This window comes from Gadus morhua, chromosome 2 (assembly GCF_902167405.1).
Source record: "Gadus morhua chromosome 2, gadMor3.0, whole genome shotgun sequence".
In the NCBI taxonomy this organism is placed as follows: Eukaryota; Metazoa; Chordata; class Actinopteri; order Gadiformes; family Gadidae; genus Gadus; species Gadus morhua.
Genome location: NC_044049.1, coordinates 485,381 through 511,743, shown reverse-complemented (window position 1 = coordinate 511,743; position 26,363 = coordinate 485,381). Strand labels below are relative to the sequence as shown.

Genomic DNA, 26,363 nt, shown 5'->3' with positions numbered 1-26,363 from the left:
TGCTGCTTATATTGAGTGTATTTGATGCATAGTGCATAGCGCCGTACTACTGTATTAAAAGGCAGTAAAAAATGCATTTATGGGTCTTATTGAGTCTTATTGACAGATAATAAATGAATTAATATTACGTTAGTCAGAGTTGTATATGGAAAGTGAAGGAAATGAGATGCAATGTAAAAAAAAAAAAAAAAATACATGGATTTTAAATTAAGGAGCCTATATGCAATATAGAAATTAAAACATATATTTTTTTTTTTAAATAGATAGATTTTAGATCCAACTTAGTAATTAAAAAGTGATTAGGCCAATGAGGCCAACAAAGTAATAATGCCATATCGATAATCATGATTGATTCCAATTGCTTGTGGCTGTTTACCCCAACCCTCCCCCAACGGGGGGCTCCTCCCCCTCCTGCCGTCCGTCGCTCTCCATGCCCGGCCATCTACTGCTCCATACCCGGCCCATCTTGCTCTCCATACCCGGCCCATCTTGCTCTCCATACCCGGCGCATCTGACACTACATGCCCGCGCTTCTTGTCCACATCAAACCTGGATTAAACGGACCCGTTTTCTTTATACTTGGTTGGAAGGAAAGCCGGACTCGAGTGGTTATGACGACATGGATGCCAGCTAGTGAACTCAGCTAAGCTAACTGGATCAGAGCTGTTAGCAGGAAGCTAACGCTATCTGCAGGATTAACCACCGGCTGGAAACTTTGGCTTTTTGTTCCTGTTTCGCACATCAGAATACTTTTTTTTTGAGCCGCCACCCCAGAAGAAACGAGGCCGGTGGTTCGTGATGTCCGGGGCTGTATGGGTCGAGGCAGGGAGAGAGTTGCAGAGATATAGGTCACGATAGACGGCCGGCGGCGGCTTTATGGGTCACAGCTACAGCTTAGCTCCATGCTAACAGCTGGTTAGCATCATAGCTGGTCAGGACCCCGACCACAACACAGCAGCAAAACAGAAGGCATTTTGGATCTAAGTCAATCAAAGTTGTTATAAGTCCCTAACGGTGGTTCAGCGGGTCCCAGCCGAGCAGCGGCCGGTAATCCAGGCTCCTCATCTGTTTTTAACCTGAGCCAGCATCGACCCACTGGTCCCCGGAGTCCGACCGCCTCCACTTTCTTTATCCCGTTCATTATTTGACGATAAACGATGCTGGACATAACGTCTGACCTTTGCATAAGCAAACAAAACTGATCATCCTCGTCATGCATTTGGAAGCAATCGGTTGCATTAGTCGCCAGTAGCCGGGAATAGGTCGGGGTGGTCTGCGAAGAAGCTGAGTTCGGGGGTCCAGAGGTGAGCATGGCCTTCCACGGGGCAGGTCGACAGGCGGTCTGTGGAAACCTGTTCCCTGGCTCTGAACTGGGCCACAAGTACTTCTGCGTTAACACTTCTACTGGAACCCCGTCTACCGGCCTGAGCGCCACGCCGTGCCTGACGGGACCCACGGCCCCTGCGGGGACGCCTCGTCACCCGACGTCTCTTGGTGGAAGCACGGGTGGTGGGGCGGCGGTACCGCAGCCCTACAGCAACCCGGCCAGCGAGGTGCCAAGCCCGGCGGAAATGGAGCCGGATCGGCCCATCGGCTATGGGGCCTTCGGTGTTGTCTGGTAAACTCGTTTTCTTTTAGTTTTTCGATTTTTTTTGTGTTATATTCCTCATAAACTAAATGTGCCAATATTTAAATCAACATTTCCCCCTCCTTTGATTGGTACAACATCGCCGCGGACCCGACTGTTAACTTGTGTCTGCCCGCCCGACTAGGTCGGTCACGGACCCGCGCGACGGCCGCAAGGTGGCGCTGAAGAAGATGCCGAACGTATTCCAGAACCTGGTGTCATGCAAGAGGGTCTTCAGAGAGCTGCGCATGCTCTGCTTCTTCAAACACGACAACGTAAGGCTCCACAACCCCGACATCACCCACCATCATCTCGAGGCCATGTAATGTTGTAACAATGTAATCACTGCACCCATCTCCAGGCATTAGAGGCCAAATACGTAGATAAACCTGACCTCTAGCCCCCCCACAACGGGCCAGAAGGAACTCCTACTGTGGGTTCCCTCCGACCAGGGAAGGATAGGACTACAATGGGGGCCTGATTTACACATAGTAGTATAAAACAATGTTAAAATAATTTGTAATGAGTCGTTTACAGTGATGGGGGGGTCCTCCTGTTGAGACAGGCCAGGTGGACAGGCAGATCGTAGGATGCCTCTGGTGTAGCAGCTTCTGTTGAGCCGTCGGTAGATTCGAGACGACCCGTCTCTTAATTGCAGTCAGGCCTTCTGGGTCTGGGAGGAGTCATGTGTCCCAGTAGGACGTAGGGGAGGATGTAAGGAAGGAGAAGCAGTGAGAGCAGAGGACCAAAGAGCCACGCTGAGGGGGTCAGATTTAGAATCTGCAGAAAGAACAGCGTGTACTATTTGAGAAATAAGATATAAACCTGACCATAACCCCTACATCACACCTCCATAACCCCTACATCACACCTCCATAACCCTACCATGACCCCATCGTCCCACCGTCATTATTATGACCCAAGTAACCCAAACCTCACCCCGACCAACGAGAGATGGTGACCTGCCCCGGTGCATCATGGGAGCTGTAGTCTGAGTGTCTCTGTCTCCTCAGGTTCTGTCTGCGCTGGACATCCTGCAGCCGCCACAGATCGACTGCTTCGAGGAGATGTATCCTTCACTACCTCGCTCTACCGCGCTCTCTCTCTGTTCGCTGACCTCTCTCTACCGCTCTCTCTCTCTGCACTCTGACCTCTCTACCGCTCTCTCTTTCTGCACTCTGACCTCGCTCTACCGCTCTCTCTCTCTCTCTGCACTCTGACCTCTCTCTACCGCTCTCTCTCTCTCTGCAAGCTGACCTCCAATTGTTGTCCCTGAGTGTGTAGTACAGTGTGTACCTTGACAGTGTGTTGTGTGTCTAGCAATGTGTAGTACAGTGTGTACCTTGACTGTGTGTTGTGTGTAGCGGTGTGTAGTACAGTGTGTACCTTGACGGGCTGGTAGATACGTCATCACAGAGCTGATGCAGAGCGACCTCCACAAGGTCATCGTGTCTCCTCAGCCGCTCACCACCGACCACATCAAGGTCTTCCTCTACCAGATCCTCAGAGGTAGGCCTCCTCCTCCTGCTCCTCCTCCTCCTCGCTCCCCTAGCTCCTCCTCCTCCTCGCTCCCCTAGCTCCTCCTCCTCCTCCTCCTCGCTCCCCTAGCTCCGCCTCCTCCTCCTCACTCCCCTAGCTCCTCCTCGCTCCTCCTCCTCCTCCTCGCTCCCCTAGCTCCTCCTCCTCCTCGCTCCCCTAACTCCTCCTCCTTCTCCTCCTCCTCGTTCCCCTAGCTCCTCCTCCTCCTCCTCCTCGCTCCCCTAGCTCCGCCTCCTCCTCCTCACTCCCCTAGCTCCTCCTCGCTCCTCCTCGCTCCCCTAGCTCCTCCTCCTCCTCGCTCCCCTAACTCCTCCTCCTTCTCCTCCTCCTCGTTCCCCTAGCCTCTCCACCTCCTACCGACTCCCCCGCCTCCTCCTCGCTCCTATCAACACCTTGAGTATTTTAGCACAAATGAATCTCATACTGAGTAACTTAACATTAATGATCTCATGATCTCAATGATCTCATCTCATGAGTATTGTGTCAATAACAACACTCATTAAACTGAGTATTGTGTCAATATCAATACTCATCATACTGAGTCTTCTGTCAATAACAATACTCATCATTCTGAGTATTGTGTAAATAACAATACTCATCTCGTACTGTGTACTGTGTCTATAACAATACTCATCATACTGAGTATTGTGTCAATAACAATACTCATCATACTGAGTATTGTGTCAATAACAATACTCATCTCATACTGAGTATTGTGTCAATAACAATACTCATCATACTGAGTATTGTGTCAATAACAATACTCATCATACTGAGTATTGTGTCAATAACAACACTCATCATACTGAGTATTGTGTTAGTAACAACACTCATCATACTGAGTATTGTGTGAATAGCTCCTCACATACCCTCCTCACCCCCCAGGGCTGAAGTACCTCCACTCTGCTGGGATCCTCCACAGAGACATCAAACCTGGCAACTTGCTGGTCAACTCCAACTGTCTGCTCAAGGTAGCCCAACCTGGCAACCCGCCCTGTGTTTTATGATAGGTTGACCAAACCTGGGTTCACGTCACCGCCCGCCCTTAAACATTAAACAATACAAAATCATGGATCAGTTCACATCGTACCTTGTTGTTGTTGTCATGTTGACTGACGGCTCCGGCTCCGCCCCCCCCCCCCCCCCCCTCCCCTCCAGATCTGTGACTTTGGCCTGGCCCGCGTGGAGGAGCCCGACCCCTCGCGTCACATGACCCAGGAGGTGGTGACCCAGTACTACCGCGCCCCCGAGGTGCTGATGGGTAGCCGCCACTACGGCTCGGCCATCGACGTCTGGTCCGTGGGCTGCATCTTCGCCGAGCTGCTGGGCCGACGCATCCTATTCCAGGCCCAGAGCCCCATCCAGCAGGTGTGTGTGTGTGTGTGTGTGTGTGTGTGTGTGTGTGTGTGTGTGTGTGTGTGTGTGTGTGTGTGTGTGTGTGTGTGTGTGTGTGTGTGTGTGTGTGTGTGTGTGTGTGTGTGTGTGTTAAATAAAACGGTATAGGTCCTAGTGCTCCTCCTCCTTTACTGCGCTGTGCTTCCTGTTGACTGTGCTTCCTGTTGACCGCGCTGTGCTTCCTGTTGACTTTGCTTCCTGTTGACCATGCTGTGCTTCCTGTTGACCATGCTGTGCTTCCTGTTGAGGTCCCTGTTCTTCCTGTTGACCGCGCTGTGCCTCCTGTTGACCGCGCTGTGCTTCCTGTTCCAGCTGGACCTGATCACAGACCTGCTGGGGACCCCGCCCCTCTCCGCCATGGCCTCGGCCTGCGAGGGCGCCCGCGCCCACATCCTGAGAGGCCCCCACAAACCGGTAAGCCCCCCCCCCCCGTGACCCTCATAAACCAGTACGACCTGTGACCCCGCCCTCCTGATAGTAACCAGGCCAGCGGTGACACGGAGTCACGGCTGGTCTGCTGGGGGGCGAGGGAACACGGGAGAGAGCACCTTCTGACCCCCGACCTCTGCCCTGACCGCAGCCCTCCCTGTCGGTGCTCTACATGCTGTCGGACGCGGCCACGCACGAGGCCGTGCACCTGCTCTGCCGCATGCTGGTGTTCGACCCGGTGAGGCTCCACATCACCTCACTGCTCCATCACCTCACTGCTCCATCACCTCACTGCTCCATCACCTCACTGCTCCATCACCTCACTGCTCCATCACCTCACTGCTCCATCACCTCACTGCTCCATCACCTCACTGCTCCATCACCTCACTGCTCCATCACCTCACTCCTCCATCACCTCACTCCTCCATCACCTCACTCCATCACCTCACTCCTCCATCACCTCACTCCTCCATCACCTCACTCCTCCGTCACCTCACTCCTCCGTCACCTCACTCCTCCATCACCTCACTCCTCCATCACCTCACTCCTCCATCACCTCACTCCATCACCTCACTCCTCCATCACCTCACTCCTCCATCACCTCACTCCTCCATCACCTGTACCTCACTCCTCCATCACCTCACTCCTCCATCCCCTCACTCCATCCCCTCACTCCTCCATCACCTCACTCCTCCATCACCTCACTCCTCCACCCCCTGTACCCTCCATGTCTCACCCGTTCTCTGTCTCTCCCTCCACCCTGCAGGCCAAGCGTATCTCCGGCAGCGACGCACTGTCCCACCCCTACCTGGACGAGGGCCGGCTGCGCTACCACACCTGCATGTGCCAGTGCTGCTACTCGGTGCCCAGCGGCCGCGTCTACACCCGCGACTTCGAGCCGCCCGCCGAGCGACCCTTCAGCCACAGCTACGAGAACAGCCTGCTGTCCGTCTGGCAGGGCAAAGGTACCCGCGGCGGCCTAGCGCCTAGCTAGGGCAGCTCAGACTTTAGCATGGCGGTTAGCAAGGTTAGCTCAGGTTTTAGCATGGTGGTTAGCTAGGTTAACTCAGGTTTTGGCATGGTGGTCAGGTAGGTTAGCTCAGACTTTAGCATGGCGGTTAGCAAGGTTAGCTGAGACTTAAGCCTGGCGGTTAGCAAGGTTAGCCGAAGACTTTAGCCTGGCGGTTAGCAAGGTTAGCTGAGGCTTTAACATGGCGGTTATCAAGGTTAGCTGAGGCTTTAGCACGGTGGTTAGATGAGACCTCAGCCTAGCGGTAAGCAAGGTTAGCTGAGACGTTAGCATGGCGGTTAGCAAGGTTTGCTGAGACGTTAGCATGGTGGTTAGCAAGGTTAGCTGAGACTTTAGCATGGCGGTTAGCAAGGTTAGCTGAGACTTTAGCCTGGCGGTTAGCAAGGTTAGCTGAGGCGTTAGCATGGCGGTTAGTAAGGTTAGCTGAGACTTTAGCGCGGCGGTTAGCTGAGCCATGCGGGTAAGGTTATTAGCTGGTAGCCTAGCGGTGGCTAACGGCGCTGCTCTATCCCGTAGAGCTGATCCACCGCTTCATCACGGAGCACCAGCAGGGGAAGAGAGTCCCGCTCTGCATCAACCCACAGAGCGCCGCCTTCAAGACCTTCATCAGGTGAGGAAGACCTCAACTCCTCCTCCTCCTCACCTCGCTCCACCTCAACTCTACCTCCTCCTCCCCCCGCCGCCTGGAAGAGGGCCGACCTGCCAACATTCAGTTCAATATTTAACGTGCGTGTGTGTGTGTGTGTGTGTGTGTGTGTGTGTGTGTGTGTGTGTGTGTGTGCGTGTGTGTGCAGGTCGACGGCGTGGCACTCCTCCAAGGTGTCAAGGAAGGAGGAGAGATGAGGAGGGGCCGATACCGCCGGGGCTTCTGGGAAACCTCCATCAAACCGACACTGGAAAGAAGATGCAGACACACACACACACACACACACACACACACAGACACAGTCACACACACACACACACACACACACACAGACAGTCCCCCACACACACACACACACCTGTAAGAAGGAGGTGCCCTGCTCCTCCTCCTACTCCTCATGTTTAAACTGTAGTGTTTGTGGTGTTGAAGTCATTCCAGGGAGGAGCACTAGGACCCAGGAGGCGCTGCTCCTCCTCCTGCTCCCCCAGGAGGCGCACGAGGCATGCCCCGCCCCCACGCAGCACTGTGTTAGCCGCCCCATGTAGCAGAACGCCGCGCTCCTCCTCCACGCTCCTCCTCAACTCCCATCAGGGACCTCCAACCCCCCCCCCCCCCCCCCCCCCCCCCGCCCGCTGACGGATGCTACAGAGAGACCTGCTGGTGCATTGTGGGTAACGGTCTGTGGTCTGAACATTGTCTTTGAGACGTTGGCGCTAATGCCAGTGCTAAGCTAGGCTAGGCTAACAGAGGTCCTCCAGGTGTCCCTGCTGAACAGAGACCACCCCCTCGACTTCAGCCATGCCAAACGGGCTTTGTGATTGGCTGGGAGCGGCCAGGCAGGGCGTGGCTTAAGGTGTAGAGGGAAGGGTCTCAATAGACCATGCTTTTATTTAATTTATTGAGTGTGTGTGTGTGTGTGTGTGTGTCTGAAGAAGCAGGTAGAAGAGTTTAAACTATAGCCCCCCCACCCCGGACCACCACAGACCCACTAGACCCCCCCGGACCAGGACCCAGTGGACCAGTCCGTCTAAGGGAGGTTCTTGGCCCCGCTGTGTATTTCTAGCCTTTTGTATTTTCCCCGAGGCCCACCTCATCGTCCTCTGAGCCCTGACCTCCCTGGCTCATGAAGCCGAGCGTGACCGGGGCTACGGTTCGCCTTCCCACCACTAGGAGCGCTGTAGGGCCTGAGCTCTGTATAGCTGCATGTGTACCCCCCCCCACCCCCGGAGCAGCGCTGTCCACATGGACGATACCATTCATGTTGTGGTCCTTTTTTATTTAATTATTCATCTTTTAGGAAATGATATTACTCTGGACCCGTTTTGTAAGTTTGATGTTTGATCCGTTTTGATTTTGAATTGGTAGTTGTGTTTTCAGAGGGTAAGCCCCGCCCCCCCCCCACCTCTGCATTAGCTGTATTAGGATTAAGACATGACATCCCCGTGTGACATGATGCATCACTCCTGCTTGCTAGCTTCACCCCACAGCTCACAGCCAACAGCCCAACGTCACCACAGCCATCACACTGCGATCATCACGCCTCAACACCTCTTCTAAACTACCAATACTTAGACGTCCACATCTAACATCTAACCTACTGGTGATCTGGAAGTTACGTCTTCTAAACTATTGGTTATCTGGAAGTTGCATCATATCCTACAAACTAAACTATTGCTTATTTCAGCCTCAAATTTCTTTCCTCTTCTCGGGTATAAAAAGAATCCTCTTGATATTTTGTTTTATGATATGAAACCGATGTTGTTTTAACGTTTTAGCAGCAGGATGTTTGACTTGTTCCCAACAAATACTTGAATTTCTTAAAAAACGATGTTTAGAATTTAAAGTAGTGGACCATGAATAAAACTAGACACTGGAATCTTTAATACCCACTTGTATGTCTTGATTTTCAAGTTTTCAGATTATAAAATGCTATCGGTCGTCAGCTAATTTGTGAAGCTAACTACACGTAGTCCAATAGTTAAACAAATCTGGCTAATGCTAGTTGTCTAGGTAATGAAGCTAGTTAACAATAGATGGCTAGTTAAATAAGCAAGCTTATGGTAGTTAATGTTGGTCGCGTGACTGACACACACACACATACAACCCCCTCTAAATCCTAATCGCTTTTAAAGTTCTCAGCAGGGGTGTCTGCTCCACCTGTCTGTCTCCTGTATTTTCTTGTCTCTCTCTCTGCCTGTCTTTCTGTAGATAAATCTGACAGGTAGACCAGCTGGCAGGTATTTACATTAAAGCCCAGCCAGCCGGCCTCCAGCCACCAAGCAGCCAATCAGAACACACAAGACCTGAAAGCTTAAGGGTGCCATTCGAGGAGATGGCCACACCCCCTCTAAGCTGCTCACAAAAGAGAGACAGCAGCAGAGAGACAGACATAGAAGCAGAGAGACACACATAGAAACAGAGAGACACACATAGAAACAAAGACAGACATATAGAGACGGACATATAGAAGAGTAGAGACAGACCGAGAGAGAGAGAGACATATAGAAGCTGAGTGAGACAGACATAGAGACAGGGACCAATAGAAGCAGGGTGAGAGACTGACAGAAGAGGAGAGAGACAGAGAGAGAGACAGACGTATATAGCAGCTGAGAGGCAGACAGCACTTTGGATGGAGAGATGAAGAGCCTGAAGTAGAGAGACAGACTGCGGTAGAGCCGGAGACAGGCATGGACGGACAGACAGACAGCTGGTCTCTCCTTGTGGGAGGGTGTCTCTTCTTTCCCGGACTTTTCTTCTTCTTCAAGCGAACGCTCACACAGCTGGGCTGTAACCATGGAGACGCTACCACTGCATCGGCCCGGTAAAACACACACACACACACACACGCACATACAGGCCATCAAACAAAGTCACATTTTAGACAATTAATATTTATGTATTTAGATGCATACATGTGTATATATATATAGTATATGTTTATATTATATGTATCAGGGCAGTGTGTATATATATTATAGATAAAGTATATATACATGTTTATATTATGTGTATCAGGGCCGTGTGTATTTCTATATATCATATATATAGTATATATACATATATGTATAGTATTGTTTATATTATGTGTATCAGGGCCGTGTGTATTTCTATATATCATATATATAGTATATATACATATATGTATAGTATTGTTTATATTATGTGTATCAGGGCCGTGTCGGCGGTCCAGGCCATCATGGCGTCTTCGGCTGGCGTCATCATCGTCACTTCCTGTGAGGACGTGATGAGGGACAGGTGAGTTCCTGTTGGAGCAGGTTGGATCATCTTATATCATTTAATCTGCAGGGTCTCTTAAGACCAGCAGAGATGGGAGGAATGACCCAGGGTTCATAGCTGCAAGAAGGTGGCCATTTGTTTTGCTAGTCAAATGAAGTCTGAGCTTTCCCCATTTGCCAGGGAAATGACCAACTCTCCCCCCCCCCCCTCTCCCCTACTCCCTCTTTCCCCTACTCCCTCTTTCCCCCCCTCTCTCTCCCCCACTTCTTCTCTCCCCCCCCACCCCCCACATGTCTCTCTAGGCACTGGCTCTCAGAGTCCTACGTTGTCTTTGCGACGCCCTACTTTGTCTTCGACATCTACACCATGTTCCTCTGCTACAGACACAGGCTACAGGTCAAAGGTCACGAGGGAGGGGTCGGGGTGGGGGGCTACCTGCGCCGCGAGCTCCTTCTGGTCCTCCACCACCTCTTCATGGTGCTGGCCTGCTGCCCCGCCTCTCTGGTAACCACGGAAACTACTATTTACATTTTACTTAGAACAACCCGGGACCTATAAGTAGTCAATGCTAATCGATAGGGGAGTCAATGATGTAATCAACTAGCTGAGCCTATCCTGAGGGGTGGAGCCTATCCTGGTGGGTGTGGCCTAACCAGGGGGGTGGAGCCTAACGCAGAGGGTGGAGCCTAGCCTGGGGGGGTGGAGTCTAGCCTCAGGGGGTGGAGCCTTCCATGGTTTCAATGCTGTGGCATGGTGTGGGAAAGGCTTAGGAGAGGCAGCCATGATGGCTCTGCTTCTCATCGTTCCTAAACGCTAAATCTCCTGCTGTATGTGTTATAGCGTCTAGGACAGATCCGACCTGTGTAATGTCTGTAGACAGCGGTCTCCTCCCGCAGAGTGAGCCTGACCCGTCTCTGTCTCCCCCAGTTCTGCAGGCAGGGGAGGGGGGACTTCTTCCAGGGTCTCCTCTTCCTTGCTGAGCTCAGCACGCCCTTCGTGTGTCTGGGGAAGGTTCTGATCCAGGTATCTTCTCTCACATCACATATGAATAACATGTTGGCCCATTTGAATAACATCTCTCACCCCTTCATAAGACCCATCCCAACTTAATAAGAGCATCTATTGCATCATTTCAAGTAGAAATGTTATTATCTCAGGGTTATTTATATTTTTATTGATTTTATTTGTGTTATACGGGAAAGTATTAAAGATAACAACGTCACAATTTAAAACGGGCCTGAGTCAGTATAAAGCTGATTTCCAGCAGGTTACTCTTCTGCAGCACATACTGTAACACAAACAGGGACAAGGCAAACCACACGTTGCATTTACATACTGCACAAACAGGAAGTGATATGTAGAACAACCAACCACCAGCTTATGTGGTTCATTGTACTGTCTGTGTGTCTACTATTTTTTATTTATTTTTTTCAACGTTGTAGTCCATGTGGTGTGTGTTTGTCCTCCATGTTTTAGTCCATGCGTTTTTTCTCTCTTTCCATCTAAAGGACCACAATGGAAACAAGCCTTTGGGCTTTATTGTGCTTTTTGATCCTTTTGAACACTTCTGTTAATTGCTGTTCAATAAAGTTTTCAATCAATCAATAAAAAAACGATGGATAAACCCCCCAGTGGCGGAGAACAGCGCCGCCTTTATACACGAGCTGGGGCTCCTATTGGTTCATTAAGGGAACCCGAAGTAACACAAAATATCAAAGCAACGTAGAACATACAGTGGAACGCACAGAGAACCTCTTCCTCTGCTCCTCAGTTCCAACAGCAGAAGACTCTCCTCCACAAGCTCAACGGAGCGCTGATGATCCTTGTCTTCTTCTGCTGTCGCGTGCTGCTCTTCCCCTACATGTACCTCACCTACAGCAGGTAGGCCCCGCCCCTACCTCTCCTACACCTACAGCAGGTAGGCCCGCCCCCTACCTGTACTACACCTACAGCAGGTAGGCCCCGCCCCCTACCTGTACTGCACCTACAGCAGGTAGGCCCCGCCCCCTACCTGTACGACACTTACAGCAGGTAGGCCCCGCCCCCTACCTGTACGACACTTACAGCAGGTAGGCCCCGCCCCCTACCTGTACGACACTTACAGAAGGTGGGCCCCGCCCCCTACCTGTGATATCCCTACAGCAGGTAGGCCCCGCCCGTACCTGTACGACACCTACAGCAGGTAGGCCCCGCCCCCTACTTGTGCTACCCCTACAGCAGGTAGGCCCCGCCCCCTACCTGTGCTACCCCTACAGCAGGTAGGACCCGCCCCCTACCTGTGCTACCCCTACAGCAGGTAGGCCCCACCCCCTACCTGTGCTACCGCTACAGCAGGTAGGCCCCGCCCCTACTTGTGCTACCCCTACAGCAGGTAGGCCCCGCCCCTACCTTTTTTTAAGACAGTCACTGTGAATGAGGAAGCCTTTAGGTGTGTTTGCGGGGGCTCCATGCTGACCACAGCGCCCCCTCCCGTGGCTGCAGGTACCTGCGGGTCCCGCTGCTCCGGGTGCCTCTGGAGGTGCCCTGGCCCTGCAACCTGGGGGCCGGCCTCCTGATGGCCCTGCAGGTCCACTGGTTCCTCCTCATCTGCAGGGGAGCCCTCCGCCTTCTGCTCCGCCCAGCGACACCCTGACAGCACAGCCTCCACCCAAACACCACCCGCTACACCCTGACAGCACAGCCTCCACCCAAACACCACCCGCTACACCCTGACAGCACAGCCTCCACCCAAACACCACCCGCTACACCCTGACAGCACAGCCTCCACCCAAACACCACCCGCTACACCCTGACAGCACAGCCTCCACCCAAACACCACCCGCTACACCCTGACAGCACAGCCTCCACCCAAACACCACCCGCTACACCCTGACAGCACAGCCTCCACCCAAACACCACCCGCTACACCCTGACAGCACAGCCTCCACCCAAACACCACCCGCTACACCCTGACAGCACAGCCTCCACCCAAACACCACCCGCTACACCCTGACAGCACAGCCTCCACCCAAACACCACCCGCTACACCCTGACAGCACAGCCTCCACCCAAACACCACCAGCTACACACTTGCACCACCACCACCTGCATCCAAAACCCCCCACATACACCTAACACCTGGATGTGACCTTAACCTGGGACCCTGACCTTGAACCCTTGACCCTGACCTTCACCCCTGACCCTAACCTGGAACCATGGTCATGTCAGGGTGTCTCTGGCCCCCGATGGTCAGACACTGAGGTGGACTTGGACCTTTGACCTCAAGGGATAGAGCTGGGGTTCAAAAAGATTAATTATTATAAGATGTTATTTTATAAGAGGGAATTCATGCAGATGTCTTCTTGTTTACCTACTGGGCCCACTGTTCTGTTCCAGAGGGGAAGTGGTTTATTGTTTAGTATAAAACCAAACATTATACCACAGCATCGTTTAGTAGTAGCATTCTTGCTAACTGCTGTACAGCCGGAATAAACCAAAGGAAATGTGACAATGTGACTTTATTCTTCTGTCATGTCTTGTTCTTCTCGCTCCAGCGACCGGAGGGACTGGCTAATGGTCTACAGCTCTTACGGACTGGGACTGGGACTGTAAACTGGTCTTCAGCTTGTAAACAGTTGGTTCATCAATGATTGATCCCACAACCTGATTATTGTTTCAACACATTGTAGAGGCCACGCCTACCAAACACTATAGTATATAGTCTACACAGGCCTAGTGTTTATACGAGGTAATTAATATAGTAGTTAATTATAATATATGGTAGTTAATATGAGGTAGCCTACTGTTGTATGTAGTGTCGGCCTGCTTTGCGATGCACATCGATGGATATGATATCAATATCAGATTGTGTCAAACTTTAAATGATTGCTTTACAAAGATCTGCTGCTTGTTAAGACCAACCGATAACAAGTAGGCCTATTCAATAATCAATATCAACGATCGGTATTAATCATCGGTATTATAGAGGTGGTTGATAAGATCACGACTTTAACATTCTCCTCATGCCTAGCGAATATTGATTTATGAATACCCTGGAGCTCGAACCACTAAAGGTCCAGCTGAAAGAGACTCAAACGATGCATTGATTATGTGATCATTTTCAACCGGAGCTCCGGTGGCCGAACTTTGGGTTCCCGTCATTCGGTCAGACCTACGTCACGGGCTTCGCTACCGGGATATATAACAACGCCCTCACGGAACAACGAGTCCTGTGATTAAAGTCCCGACAGCGCTCTGCAGACTTCTTCTTTCTTCCTGGATCATTTTGGCTCTACCCCGACAGATCGAGGTAAGAAGGGGCTCTTCATCCGCATCAAGGGGGCGATCTATCGGTGCTTCCCGAAAGTTAGATCTTACAGGAGTAGTTAAGTAAGTCAAGATGTCTATGTTCGCATGGCCCGTTTGGTGCTAGGGCGTCATTCGGAGTAGAAATATCGTATCTGAGGACATGGACACCAGCTCTGTTTGTGAAAGTATCCACTGTCACAAACAGCGGGGGGCGGCGCCCTGGCCTGCGGTCTTTGAAGCGACTCCACCAGCCGCGACGCCATGAGTGACGCGGCGTGTTTCACTTCCTCCATGAAGTGATTTCGAGTCGTCTGAAAACTGCACATGGTTCTCCAAAGCCTATTTACTAAATAAATAAAATATCTCTAAATATGTCCGACCGACTGTGTTCACTACAGAACATATTGGTATTTAATTTATTATAATTAAATTGTCGAAATAAATTGAAGACCGGAAATGTTCAAACCTTTTCATAATGCGTCACTTTAGATTAATTGATTTAACTATTGTATGCAGTGCTTGTTATTAGGGTATTTGAAGCATTGTTGTTAATATAATGCAGGACGTTTGAACATTAATCCTGTCCGACAGGCCCTTCAGGCTAGGATAGTCTATAATATGAGATAGGCCTGGTGTTTAGATTGGGTATGCCTAGTGTATATGATGTAGGTCAGGGGTGCCCAACCAGTCGATCGCGGTCTACCAGTAGATCGCCGACAGATCCCAAGTCGATCGCGAGGGGTGAAGAATTTTTTTTATTTTTTTAAAGGCACCCAGTGCAACTTTCGAGGCTTAAAAATAAACATTCAATTTCTAGTCTTTTTTACACGTAGTAAGTTTCAATAACTCCATACCATTACATACCGACATTTAAGCAGCAAAGATGAGACGTCGGTTGTGTGGTGAGAACTGATACAAAATCGATAACAACAACAATGCCGCCATTTTCTTTATTTTTTGTAACCTACAATAAATAAAGCAGGCTTCCAGTCAATGGAAAAATGGCTTCTCCCCACCGGCGATCGTTGTTGTTTACGATTTTCTATCAGTTCTCACCACACAACGACGTCTCATCTTTGCTCCTTGAATGTCGATATGTAATGGTATGGAGTTATTGAAACTTACTACGTGTAAAAAAGACTAGAAATTGAATGTTTATTTTTCATTGAATGCTTACATAAAGTTGCACTGGGTGCCTTTAAGTAAAATTACATTTGCGCGCGACATATACGCGCGGTAGCGCATGTGCTGTTAACAGCAGTTGAAAGCCGTCAACAGTAGTTACACACTCCTTAACGTTGGCATGGCTGAGGGGAAACGAGCTAAGACCTACCATTTTCACCCTGAGTGGGAGGAAGATTATTGATTATCATTGAGAAGGTGCCGTGCGCAGACGGAATGAAACCCCCACTGAAGTCCCCCCCCCCCAAGGTAGGTTTGCTGGTAGATCTCGGGAGGTTGGCTACTTGAAAAGTAGATCTTGGGTCAAAAAAGGTTGGGCACTGTGTATAGGAGGTAGGCCTGGTGTTTATATTGGGTATGCCATTTTTAATAGGAGATTGGTCTAGTCTACAGTAGGTAAGTCTAGTGCGTATATATATAGGGTAGGTCTAGTGTCTATGTAATAGGTGGACGTGTCGCCGGCCAGGATTCTTGTCAGTTGACAAAGAGTCGTAAAGAGCAGAGCTCGGGTCTCCTTGGTGACCGTTTGTTTTGCATATGGCAGCTAGTTGGGGTGGGGGTGGGAATGTGGTAAGTAAGTAAGCCATGTAGTGAGAACAAAGGGCCAGAGCACACAGCTCAATGAATGAGAGCAGGTAGCGTGTTAAAGGTGAGGAGGCGTGGCCCTCAAGTCTTCAGGGGGCGTGGCCCTCAGGTTTCCAGCAGGTAGGCCCCGCCCCCTACCTGTACTACGCCTACAGCACGAAAAGAATGGGACAGAGTTTTTTCCCTAAATTACACTATTTTAGCCACGGTGACAAAATGGCTACTACGTTGACGATCATTGAAGGAGAAACGTTTTGTCGCTGGCTTGAAGAGCAGATCTTAAAGGTTGTATCAGCGATTCTGATTGAAACATAAAGTATCACATTCATCTGCTTTTTCCTCACGATCCGCTTGCTGCCCGTCCCATAAGCAGGCTGTCAAAAAAACGCGTCTCTCTAGGCAGCCTAGGCTCCGAGATCGCCCACAGAAACAAATGGTTCACCTCAAAATCAAAATAAACAGTGTTCCAACCAATCACAGACAAGGGGTGGGTGTTGTGGTGTTTTGCGCTCGTGCACGCGAAGTGGTAGCTACAAATTCCTGTTGCATTTTCATGCACGTTCAGAAAAATGCGCGTCCATGATCATTTTCAAAACACGGGAGGGAGGGGCTAGCTGGCTCTGTTTTGTTTGGAATCTCGCAACGGAAGTCAGGGCAACCAGAATCGCTGATACAACCTTTAAGAAGCTGTGATTCTAATTCCTCCGTCTTCAGATGCCGAAAGGACCGAGCCGACCGCAGGAGTTTGACGGACAGATGGACGTGTCAATCATCCGGATCCCGCCCCACCACTACATCCATGTGCTGGACCAGAACACCAACATCGCCCGCGTGGAGATCGGCCCGCTCACCTACATACGGCAGGACAACGAGAGGTACGGCTGTTAGCTCTGCTGGCGGCTAACGGGCTGCACACCTCTTGCCCTCACCCATTCATCCACCAATGAACTAATCCCTTCATACACCGACCGCCCTGTCCTGTTCCACCACTCCTCCGGTTAGAACCGGATCAGCTGGATGTGTCGCGAGGGAGTACTCATGGACGCTTCATTAGATTAACCACAGTGCTAGATTAACCGACCCATCGTGCTAGGTTAACCAACCCATTGTGCAAAGTTAACTAACCCATCATGCAAAGTTAACTAACCCATCATTCCAAGCTAATTAACCCATCGAGCCAAGCTAACTAACCCATTGGGCCAAGCTCACTAACCCGTCGTGCTAGGTCAACTAACCCACCACACTAGGCCACAGCCTGTAACGTATTCAAAGTAAGATGACCGAGGCTGGGAAATCTGCGTGATGAACTGGGAGGAGAGTGTTGCTACTGGTCAGGTATAAGTGGGAGGAGGTGGGCCTTAGCACAGGATGTTAGTGGCTGATTGGCTGATGGATTATCCACGTTAAAGGAGCATTTCACCGGTGGAGGCATGAATATGTATTGAAATTGGGTCCTATATGTAGTCGAATAATAAAATAAAATTCTAATTTGGTGACTTTTTGACCGAGAAAAGGCAGAAATTGACTTTTTGGCGCTTGTGGATTGAAGACAACAACTCCCACCATGCACCACGTTGCACAGCTTCGCTGGCCACTCCCGCTGATCTAGATCTCCGCCTATCGGACACCTCGCTGTTCCATCTACCAAGCTGATACCGCAAGACTGCTGGAAAATCATTTCACACAATATTTAAAGTGAAGATCCAGTACCTTCCGCCATTGTACTCAAGTTTTATCAACAGCCTCTGTTAGCTTAGCTTCAGACGCTGTGGATGTTAGTTTCTGCTGGTGAAGTCCCACCGACTGGCCCTGCTCTAATAGGTCTGTAGCGTCAGTGGGTCCCACCCCCTATAGAGGGGTGGGACTAGTGCCTGTAGTCTTACGAGAATCCTCCCCTCTTACACTTCCTATTTACTTCTACGCAAAAATCGTCATATTGTGTCATCTTAAACAGGAAGTGTTGGAGATCGATACGGATCTCTTCAGTCTCTCCAGAAAATAAGGGAATGATGCACGACCAATCAAAAATATGAGTGGGTTTCTAACGATACAAAACTTAATGGAAATGGGTGAAGTTTACCTTTAAGTTAATTGGTGCTCAGCAGCCCGACCGAGACCTCAGGGGCTAAAGGTCAGCCTTGTGTTCCCAGAGTGCTCTTCTCCCCGGTCCGTATGATCATGGTGCCGCCGCGCCACTACTGCGTCATCGCCAACCCCGTCGCCCGCGACGACGAAGGCCTGGCGCTGTTCGACCAATCAGGACAGGCCAAGCTCCGCCACGCGGACCTGGAGATCCGGCTGGCCCAGGACCCCTTCCCCCTGTACCCGGGAGAGGAGACCCAGCTGGTACAGCAGCAGGCACTCACTCAGTCATTCACTCAGTCATTCACTCAGTCATTCAGACATTCATTCACTCCGCTCTCCCCCCCCCCCCCCCCCCCCCCACAGGAAGTGACCCCCCTGGTCATCGTGTACCCCGACACAGCGCTGCGGCTCCAGGCACTGCTGGACTTTGAGGACGTTAGCGGAGGAGAGCAGCGCGTGGCCGGAGACGAGTGGCTGTTTGAGGGGCCGGGTGGGGGACACACACACACACACACACACACACACACACACACACACACACACACACACACACACACACACACACACACACACACACACACACACACACACACACACACACACACACACACACACCAGATGGCCTTGTGTCTGAGGAATATTAAATTACTAGTGTGTGTTTGTGTGGTTGCTAGGGACCTACATCCCCAGGAAGGAGGTAGTTGTCTTGGAGACAGTGAAGGCCACGGTGATCAGAGAGAACCAGGCCATCCGCCTCCGCGCCCGCAAGGAGGGGACAGACCGGGGTGGCGTGCACCGCGTCACAGGTACACACACACGCATGCACGCACGCACACACGCGCACACACACACAAAAATTACACTTTAAATACGACAAATTAGCATGTCACTGTGCTCTATAAATAGGGAGGACAAATATCCTGTGTGTGTGTGTGTGTGTGTGTGTGTGTGTGTGTGTGTGTGTGTGTGTGTGTGTGTGTGTGTGTGTGTGTGTGTGTGTGTCCCATCAATAGGCGAGGAGTGGCTTGTCAGGAAGGTGGGGGCGTATCTCCCGGGAGCCCATGAGGAGGTCCTGGACATCGTGAACGCCTTCATCCTCACCGACAAGGTCGGTCCGCCTCCCGCTGTAGACCCTGGTGTGACCAGGTTACCCCGGTAACAGCCTGGTTACCAAACTGGTAACCAGTTTGGGGCCGCAGGTCCGGTGGCGCGTGTTGCAGCGGGGTCAGCTGACCCCCGACGTTCGCTTTATATCGCCATTTTTATTGTATTTTTTATTTAATGTTTTTATTATAGTTATTATCATAATTGTTGTCAAGCACATTGAGTTGCCCTTGTGTATGAAATGGGCTACATTAATAAACGTCCCGTACCGTACTAAAGCCTTCTGACCTGTGGCGCTGCTCCCTCCACCCACCAGAGGGCGCTGCACGTGCGGGCGCTGCGGCACTTCAAGGACGCGGGCGGCCGGGACCGGCGCACGGGGGAGGAGTGGCTGGTGACGCTGGCGGACCGCGAGGCGCACGTGCCGGCGGTGGCGGAGGAGGTGGTGGGCGTGGTCGAGGTCACCACGCTCAGCAGCCGGCAGTACTGCGTGGTGCTGGACCCGGTGGGCGCCGACGGGAAGCCACAGCTGGGCCAGAAGAGGGTCGTCAAGGTAACGCTCCCCCCACACCAACTCCTCACACATTCATCCCCCCACACCAACTCCTCACACATTCAACCCCCCCCTCCCCCCCATCTCCTCAACCCCCCCTCCTCCTCAGCGCCCTGGGAGAGGATGGAAGGTTCGACCTAACGCTACTGTTCTCCTCCTCTCTCCTCTCCACTCCTCCTCTCCTCCTCCACTCCTCCCTCTCCTCCTCCTCCTCCTCCTCCTCCTCCTCCTCCTCCTCCCACCTCCTCCTGTAGGGGGAGCGCTCCTTCTTCCTGCGTCCGGGGGAGTGTCTGGAGGACGGTATCCAGGACGTCTACATCCTGTCTGAGGACGAGGGGCTGGTGCTCCGCGCCGTGGAGACCTTCCAGGACGACGACCAGGTGAGCCTAGCCTAGCATAACTAACCACTTAGCCTTGCATATCTAAAGCTCTTAGCCTAGCATTGCTAACCACTTAGCCTTGCATATCTAAAGCTCTTAGCCTAGCATTGCTAACCACTTAGCCTAGTATAGCTAACCACTTAGCATAGCTATCAACTTAACCTAGCATAGCTAAGCACTTAGCTTAGCATAGCTAAAACTCTTAAAACACTAACCACTTAGCCTAGCATAGCTAAACGGTATTTCCTTGCATAGCCAACCACTTGGCTAAGCTAAACCACTTAGCCTAGCCTAGCTGATCCAACTAGCATAGCCTAGCTAAAACAGCTAGCCTTGCATTGCCTAGTTAAACCACCTAGCATATCATAGCCCAGTTCAACTGCCTAGCTAAACGGCTTATCCTAGCTAGATCACCTGACCCAGCCTAGCTTGGTCACCTAGTTTAACCGCCTAGCCGCTTGGTGAACCAACCAGCTAGCTAATCCACCAAACTTGGCCGTGTGAGCCGCACATAGACAAGCTAAAACCACTAGCTTAGCCTAACTCAGTCAACCATCCTAGCTAATGCTAGCACAGCTCGTGCTGAAGGCTGAAGTGTTTCAGTGATCTGCTTCAGCTTCTTTCTCACATTTCCCTCCTTTTCCTCCTCACTAATTGGTTCCCTCCCTCCCCTCTTGTCTTACTCCTCCCTCCCCCCTCTCTCCCTCCCCTCTCCTCTCACTCCTTTTGTCGTCCCTTCATCCGTTCTTCTCAGTTGCATCGTCCTATCTCCCCCCCCTCCTCCGCCCCCCTCCCCCCAGCACCTCCCTCCCCCCACCAGAGCATCGCCTCTCTAACCTGTCTCTCCCACCTCCTCTCTCTCCCCCACTCTCTCTGCCTCCCCCAGGAGGATGTGCAGGAGGAGGAGCCCCAGAGGCCGAAGCGCTCCAAGACGGTCCGTCGTCCTGGCGACCGCTGGATGCTGCGGGGGCCCATTGAGTACGTTCCCCCGGTAACGGTGGAGGTGATGGTGCGACGCCAAGCCATCCCATTGGACGAGAATGAGGGCCTGTACGTCCGCGACATCAAGACGGGGAAGGTAGGCTATAGCTGTACTGGTTACTGTACTGGTATACTAGTTACAATAGTTATGCCGGCTATGTTAGTTATACTGGGTCTTAATAATTGGTATACTAGCTACACTGGGTATACTGGTCCTCCTCCTCTCCAGGTGCGAGCGGTCATCGGCCACACCTACATGCTGACCCATGACGAGGAGCTGTGGGAGAAGGAGCTGCCGGCCAACGTGGAGGTGCTGCTGGCCGCGGCCCGCGACCCGCTCACCCACCGCTCGGACCGCTCGGCCGCCGGGGCCGCCGCCCCCCGCGACCGCACCCGCATGGTCTCGTACCGCGTGCCCCACAACGCCGCCGTGCAGGTCTACGACTACCGCGAGAAGAAAGCCAGGTACCGCCCGCCTGCGCTTAGAGCCTGGACTTAGAGCCTGGCCTGGGCTTAGAGCCTGGCCTGGGCTTAGAGCCTGGCCTGGGCTTAGAGCCTGGCCTGGGCTTAGAGCCCGGCCTGGGCTTAGAGCCCGGCCTGGGCTTAGAGCCCGGCCTGGGCTTAGAGCCCGGCCTGGGCTTAGAGCCTGGGCTGGGCTTAACCCTCTGGGCTGGGCTTAACCGTCTGGGCTGGGCTTAACCGTCTGGGCTGGGCTTAACCGTCTGGGCTGGGCTTAACCGTCTGGGCTGGGCTTAACCGTCTGGGTTTACCCTCCTGGCAAACATTTTTTGACGTATGGATTTTTTGGGTCCTTTAATGTGGTGTTAATGGGTGGTGTGTTGTGTTGGTATGGTGGTGTATTTTGCTGGCAGGGTGGTGTAAATGGGATGCGTATTGTGGTTTAATTGGGTGTATTGTGGTGTAAATAGGTGGTGTTTTGGCAGGGCAGGGTTAATGGGTGGTGCGTTGTGTTGTAGGGTGGTGTATTGTGGTGTTAATGGGTGGTGCGTTGTGTTGTAGGGTGGTGTGTTGTGTTGTAGGGTGGTGCGTTGTGCTGTAGGGTGGTATGTTGTGGTGTTAATGGGTGGTGCGTTGTGGTGTTAATGGGTGGTGTAGTGTGGTGTTAATGGATGGTGCGTTGTAGGGTGGTGTTTGGTCCGGAGCTGGTGATGCTGGGGCCTGATGAACAGTTCACGGTGCTCTCGCTGTCCGGAGACAAACCCAAGAGGCCCAACGTCATCAAGGCCGTCTGCCTGCTGCTCGGACCCGACTTCTTCACGGACATCATCACCATAGAGACGGCGGACCACGCCCGCCTGCAGCTGCAGCTCTCCTACAACTGGTACTGGGGGGGGGGGGCGCGTTCACCTTGTCGCTTCATATTAACGACCAATCATTTGGTTGTAGTCAGAGCTTTAAGTGTGTTATAAGCGCATAAACTCGCCCAGAGTGAGTTAACTGTATAAAAGGGTCTGTAAAGGTTTCCAGTCTACACAATAGTGTGTAGACTGCAGTGTGTAGACTGGCAACTATAGCATTTCTTTCTTTGTTGTAAATAAACGGGGTAACAAGGCGTATCTCCGCCCGTTGGGACTGTGGTTTGAGTCATGGTTTCTGGCCCAGCAACTGATCCATCTCCCCTCAGAGTCTGCGGGGTCGGAGAAATGAACTCTGAACAAATGAGGCGGAAAACGAAAAATCAAAAATGTCAAAGATTTGCTGTAAAAAGAAAAATGCCGTTGGTTTATAGGACCACTCCCCCAGGGAGCGACATGGTGAGTTCCAGGGGTGAGCTGCTCACTGCCTCACTCTCCGCAGGCATTTTGAAGTCAAGGCCCCGTTGGACGTGGAGCAGGCCACCGCGCTGTTCTCGGTTCCCGACTTCGTGGGCGACGCCTCCAAAGCCATCGCCTCGCGCATCCGCGGAGCCGTTGCCTCCGTGCAGTTTGATGACTTCCACAAGGTCTGTCTGACTACCTGTCTGTATGTAGGACCTCCTGTCTGTCTGACTACAGGTCTGTGTGTCGTACAGTTGACATAATACTTTCGTACTATAATTTCAATTATCGGTTTCAATATCAAATATAGCGAGATGTGTCCCTCAATTATAACTACAATTAAACTCTGGCTAGATGTAGATCATCATCATCAGCACTACAAGGTCTCTAGTTGTGTCGGTTTTGCTTCCCCCCTCAGAACTCCAACCGGATCATCTTCTCGGCCGTGTTCGGTTTTGATGAGAAGCTGGCGGTGCGCAACGTGCTGCGCTTCTCCCAGAACCTGCTGGTGATCAGCAGTGTGGACATCCAGTCGGTGGAGCCGGTGGACCAGCGCACCCGCGACGCCCTGCAGAAGAGCGTCCAGCTGGCCATCGAGATCACCACCAACTCCCAGGAGGCCGCCGCGCGGTGAGCAGCCTTTAGGGATACCATGAGGAACAGCACCTCTAGTGATAACCTGAGGAACAGCACCTCTAGTGATACCGTGAGGAACAGCACCTCTAGTGATACCGTGAGGAACAGCACCTCTAGTGATAGACTGAGAACAGCACCTCTAGTGATACCGTGAGGAACAGCACCTCTAGTGATACCGTGAGGAACAGCACCTCTAGTGATAGACTGAGAACAGCACCTCTAGTGATACCGTGAGGAACAGCACCTCTAGTGATAGACTGAGAACAGCACCTCTCGTGATACCGTGAGGAACAGCACCTCTAGTGATAGACTGAGAACAGCACCTCTAGTGATACCGTGAGGAACAGCACCTCTAGTGATACCGTGAGGAACAGCACCTCTAGTGATACCGTGAGGAACAGCACCTCTAGTGATAGACTGAGAACAGCACCTCTAGTGATAGACTGAGAACAGCACCTCTAGTGATACCGTGAGGAACAGCACCTCTAGTGATAGACTGAGAACAGCACCTCTAGTGATACCGTGAGGAACAGCACCTCTAGTGATACCGTGAGGAACAGCACCTCTAGTGATAGACTGAGAACAGCACCTCTAGTGATAGACTGAGAACAGCACCTCTAGTGATACCGTGAGGAACAGCACCTCTAGTGATAGACTGAGAACAGCACCTCTAGTGATACCGTGAGGAACAGCACCTCTAGTGATACCGTGAGGAACAGCACCTCTAGTGATACCGTGAGGAACAGCACCTCTAGTGATAGACTGAGAACAGCACCTCTAGTGATAGACTGAGAACAGCACCTCTAGTGATACCGTGAGGAACAGCACCTCTAGTGATAGACTGAGAACAGCACCTGTAGTGATAGACTGAGAACAGCACCTCTAGTGATACCGTGAGGAACAGCACCTCTAGTGATAGACTGAGAACAGCACCTCTAGTGATACCGTGAGGAACAGCACCTCTAGTGATACCGTGAGGAACAGCGCCTCTAGTGATACCGTGAGGAACAGCACCTCTAGTTATACCCCGAAGAAGAAACCCTTTATTTATAAACGGAGGGATAACAGCTTTATTTATATTGACAATATAACTTGTTCAAACACAGACTAGCCCACGCCTGTACAGAACATGACTAAATCTCTGACCTGTGTGCAGCCACGAGGCCGAGCGCCTGGAGCAGGAGGCCCGCGGTCGACTGGAGCGCCAGAAGATCACCGACCAGGCTGAGGCCGAGCGGGCTCGCAAGGAGCTGCTGGAGCTGGAGGCCCTGAGGTAGACCGTGCTGACGTGTGCGTGGTGGAGGCCGCCTCCTGTGGTGACCAGGGGGACTGTGTGTGTGTGTTACATCGTCCACTAACTTTACATGTCAACCATAGTTCCGGTCTCAAGGTGCTTTACAGACCCCTGGTTTAACGACAAACTCGACCCTTAACCTCTAAAGTGCAGCGGTGGAGAGTACGGGAGCAGCGAAGGCGGAGGCTCAGTCCCGGGCGGAGGCGGCTCGGATCCAGGGCGAGGCGGCGGTCAACGAGGCCAAACTCAAGGCTGAGGCCCAGCGCATCGAGGCGGTAAAGACCCCTCAACTCACCCCTCAACTCCCTCTTACCTAACTCCCCCCTTAACTCACCCCTCACCTAACCCCTGACCCCTCTACGGCGCGGCGCCGCCCCTCTCCAGGAGGGGGAGCTGCAGCGGCTGACCAAGGCGCGGGAGCAGGAGCTGCTCTACCAGAAGCAGGTGGACCTCCAGACGGTGGAGAAGACGCAGAAGCTGGCCCAGATCGAGGCGCAGCGCTTCAACGACATGATGACCAGCCTGGGCAAAGACACGCTGAGCGACATCGCCCGGGCCGGGCCGGAGATGCAGGTAACCCCCGGAATCACATGACCTCCAGCCGTGACCCCGGATGACCTCCAAATGTGAACCCTCGTGACCTCCAGCTTTGACCCCTCGTGACCCTGACCAATGAACCATCAACAGCCTCCAAACCTTGTGTCCCAGTTTCTCCTTCAGAGCTTTAGAGCCTGAAAACAAACATTTACACTGACACAAAACAATTAATTAAAACAATATTGAATCAATTGGTCGAAGACGAGGCAAATCTAAACATGTAAACAGTAAGAAGGTGCATTTTTTAATCCGTCTGTCTTCTGTCTGTCAGGCCAAACTACTCCAGTCTCTGGGTATAAAGTCCACCCTCATCACTGACGGCTCGACCCCCATCAACCTGTTCACCACCGCTAGCGGCCTGATGGGGGCGCTGCCGGGCCAGTGAGCTCATCGACGCCGTGATGTCAGCCAGATGATGTCATCTACGCTGTGATGTCACGGTTCTTCCTGAAGAAGCTTTCTACTAAAGATCATAATCATGTTGCCACGCTTTCCGATCGCATGGACCCGCACACACAATGAGAAATACACACCATGAGATACAAACACCATGAGATACACACATTATGTACACAGCATGACCAAAACTACATGCAACACACAGCATACTGTAGTAATGTGTTCAGTAATGCAATGATATCTTTGTGCCTTATAAAGTTCTGTTTGAATCTTCAAAAGCCTGTGGTTGTGTTTCATGTTTGGACACAATGATTCAGCTCTCGTCTCTATTAGTCCATTAAAAATATATGAATTGCCCATGAATTCAAAATATTATTATACATATATCTGCAGAAATATTATCTTACTATATTCAAAATATAGGAATAATGGTTGCCTTTTGAAACAAGTGGCTGAAGTATACATTCGTACTATGTCGTTATTTTCTGCCATCTATTTGGGCAACGGTCTGCTCGGTCAAATGCCTATAGCAACCAAGTAGGCCTACAGCAGAATTCAAAATGTACCGCGCGGTAAATGTCTTCCTCTGTGACGTAGTT

General features: G+C 51.7%; 3 protein-coding genes and 1 long non-coding RNA gene across 5 annotated transcripts; 3 read left to right on the top strand and 1 right to left on the bottom strand.

The window, feature by feature from the left end:
• Positions 1-408: 408 nt before the first annotated feature.
• On the top strand, positions 409-8,551 carry nlk1 (nemo-like kinase, type 1). Its single transcript, XM_030340881.1, has 11 exons — positions 409-1,618; positions 1,773-1,902; positions 2,641-2,696; positions 3,030-3,136; positions 4,052-4,137; positions 4,325-4,534; positions 4,874-4,975; positions 5,142-5,228; positions 5,757-5,955; positions 6,537-6,630; positions 6,815-8,551. The coding sequence occupies exons 1-11, from the start codon at positions 1,311-1,313 to the stop codon at positions 6,861-6,863; spliced, it is 1,428 nt and encodes a 475-aa protein (XP_030196741.1). The 5' UTR covers positions 409-1,310; the 3' UTR covers positions 6,864-8,551.
• Positions 8,552-8,863: 312 nt separating this feature from the next.
• On the top strand, positions 8,864-13,832 carry LOC115531743 (ceramide synthase-like). Its single transcript, XM_030341128.1, has 6 exons — positions 8,864-9,487; positions 9,838-9,921; positions 10,206-10,407; positions 10,831-10,926; positions 11,675-11,784; positions 12,385-13,832. The coding sequence occupies exons 1-6, from the start codon at positions 9,354-9,356 to the stop codon at positions 12,533-12,535; spliced, it is 777 nt and encodes a 258-aa protein (XP_030196988.1). The 5' UTR covers positions 8,864-9,353; the 3' UTR covers positions 12,536-13,832.
• A 146-nt stretch (positions 13,833-13,978) lies between these two features.
• On the top strand, positions 13,979-26,042 carry mvp (major vault protein). Its single transcript, XM_030340797.1, has 17 exons — positions 13,979-14,191; positions 16,672-16,832; positions 18,108-18,303; positions 18,406-18,532; positions 18,717-18,848; positions 19,056-19,150; positions 19,463-19,699; positions 19,954-20,079; positions 20,966-21,157; positions 21,290-21,525; positions 22,205-22,402; positions 22,879-23,023; positions 23,257-23,468; positions 24,631-24,747; positions 24,917-25,043; positions 25,153-25,341; positions 25,637-26,042. The coding sequence occupies exons 2-17, from the start codon at positions 16,672-16,674 to the stop codon at positions 25,748-25,750; spliced, it is 2,604 nt and encodes an 867-aa protein (XP_030196657.1). The 5' UTR covers positions 13,979-14,191; the 3' UTR covers positions 25,751-26,042.
• Positions 23,900-24,326, bottom strand: LOC115532046 (uncharacterized). 2 transcript variants are annotated; one of them, XR_003973981.1, is made up of 3 exons: positions 24,303-24,324; positions 24,038-24,169; positions 23,900-23,983 (listed from the first exon to the last, which is right to left on the bottom strand). It is a non-coding gene; the product is annotated as an uncharacterized LOC115532046 (long non-coding RNA). The 2 variants fall into 2 exon arrangements; XR_003973982.1 differs by having other exon boundaries at positions 23,927-24,010; positions 24,064-24,142; positions 24,303-24,326.
• Positions 26,043-26,363: the final 321 nt, after the last annotated feature.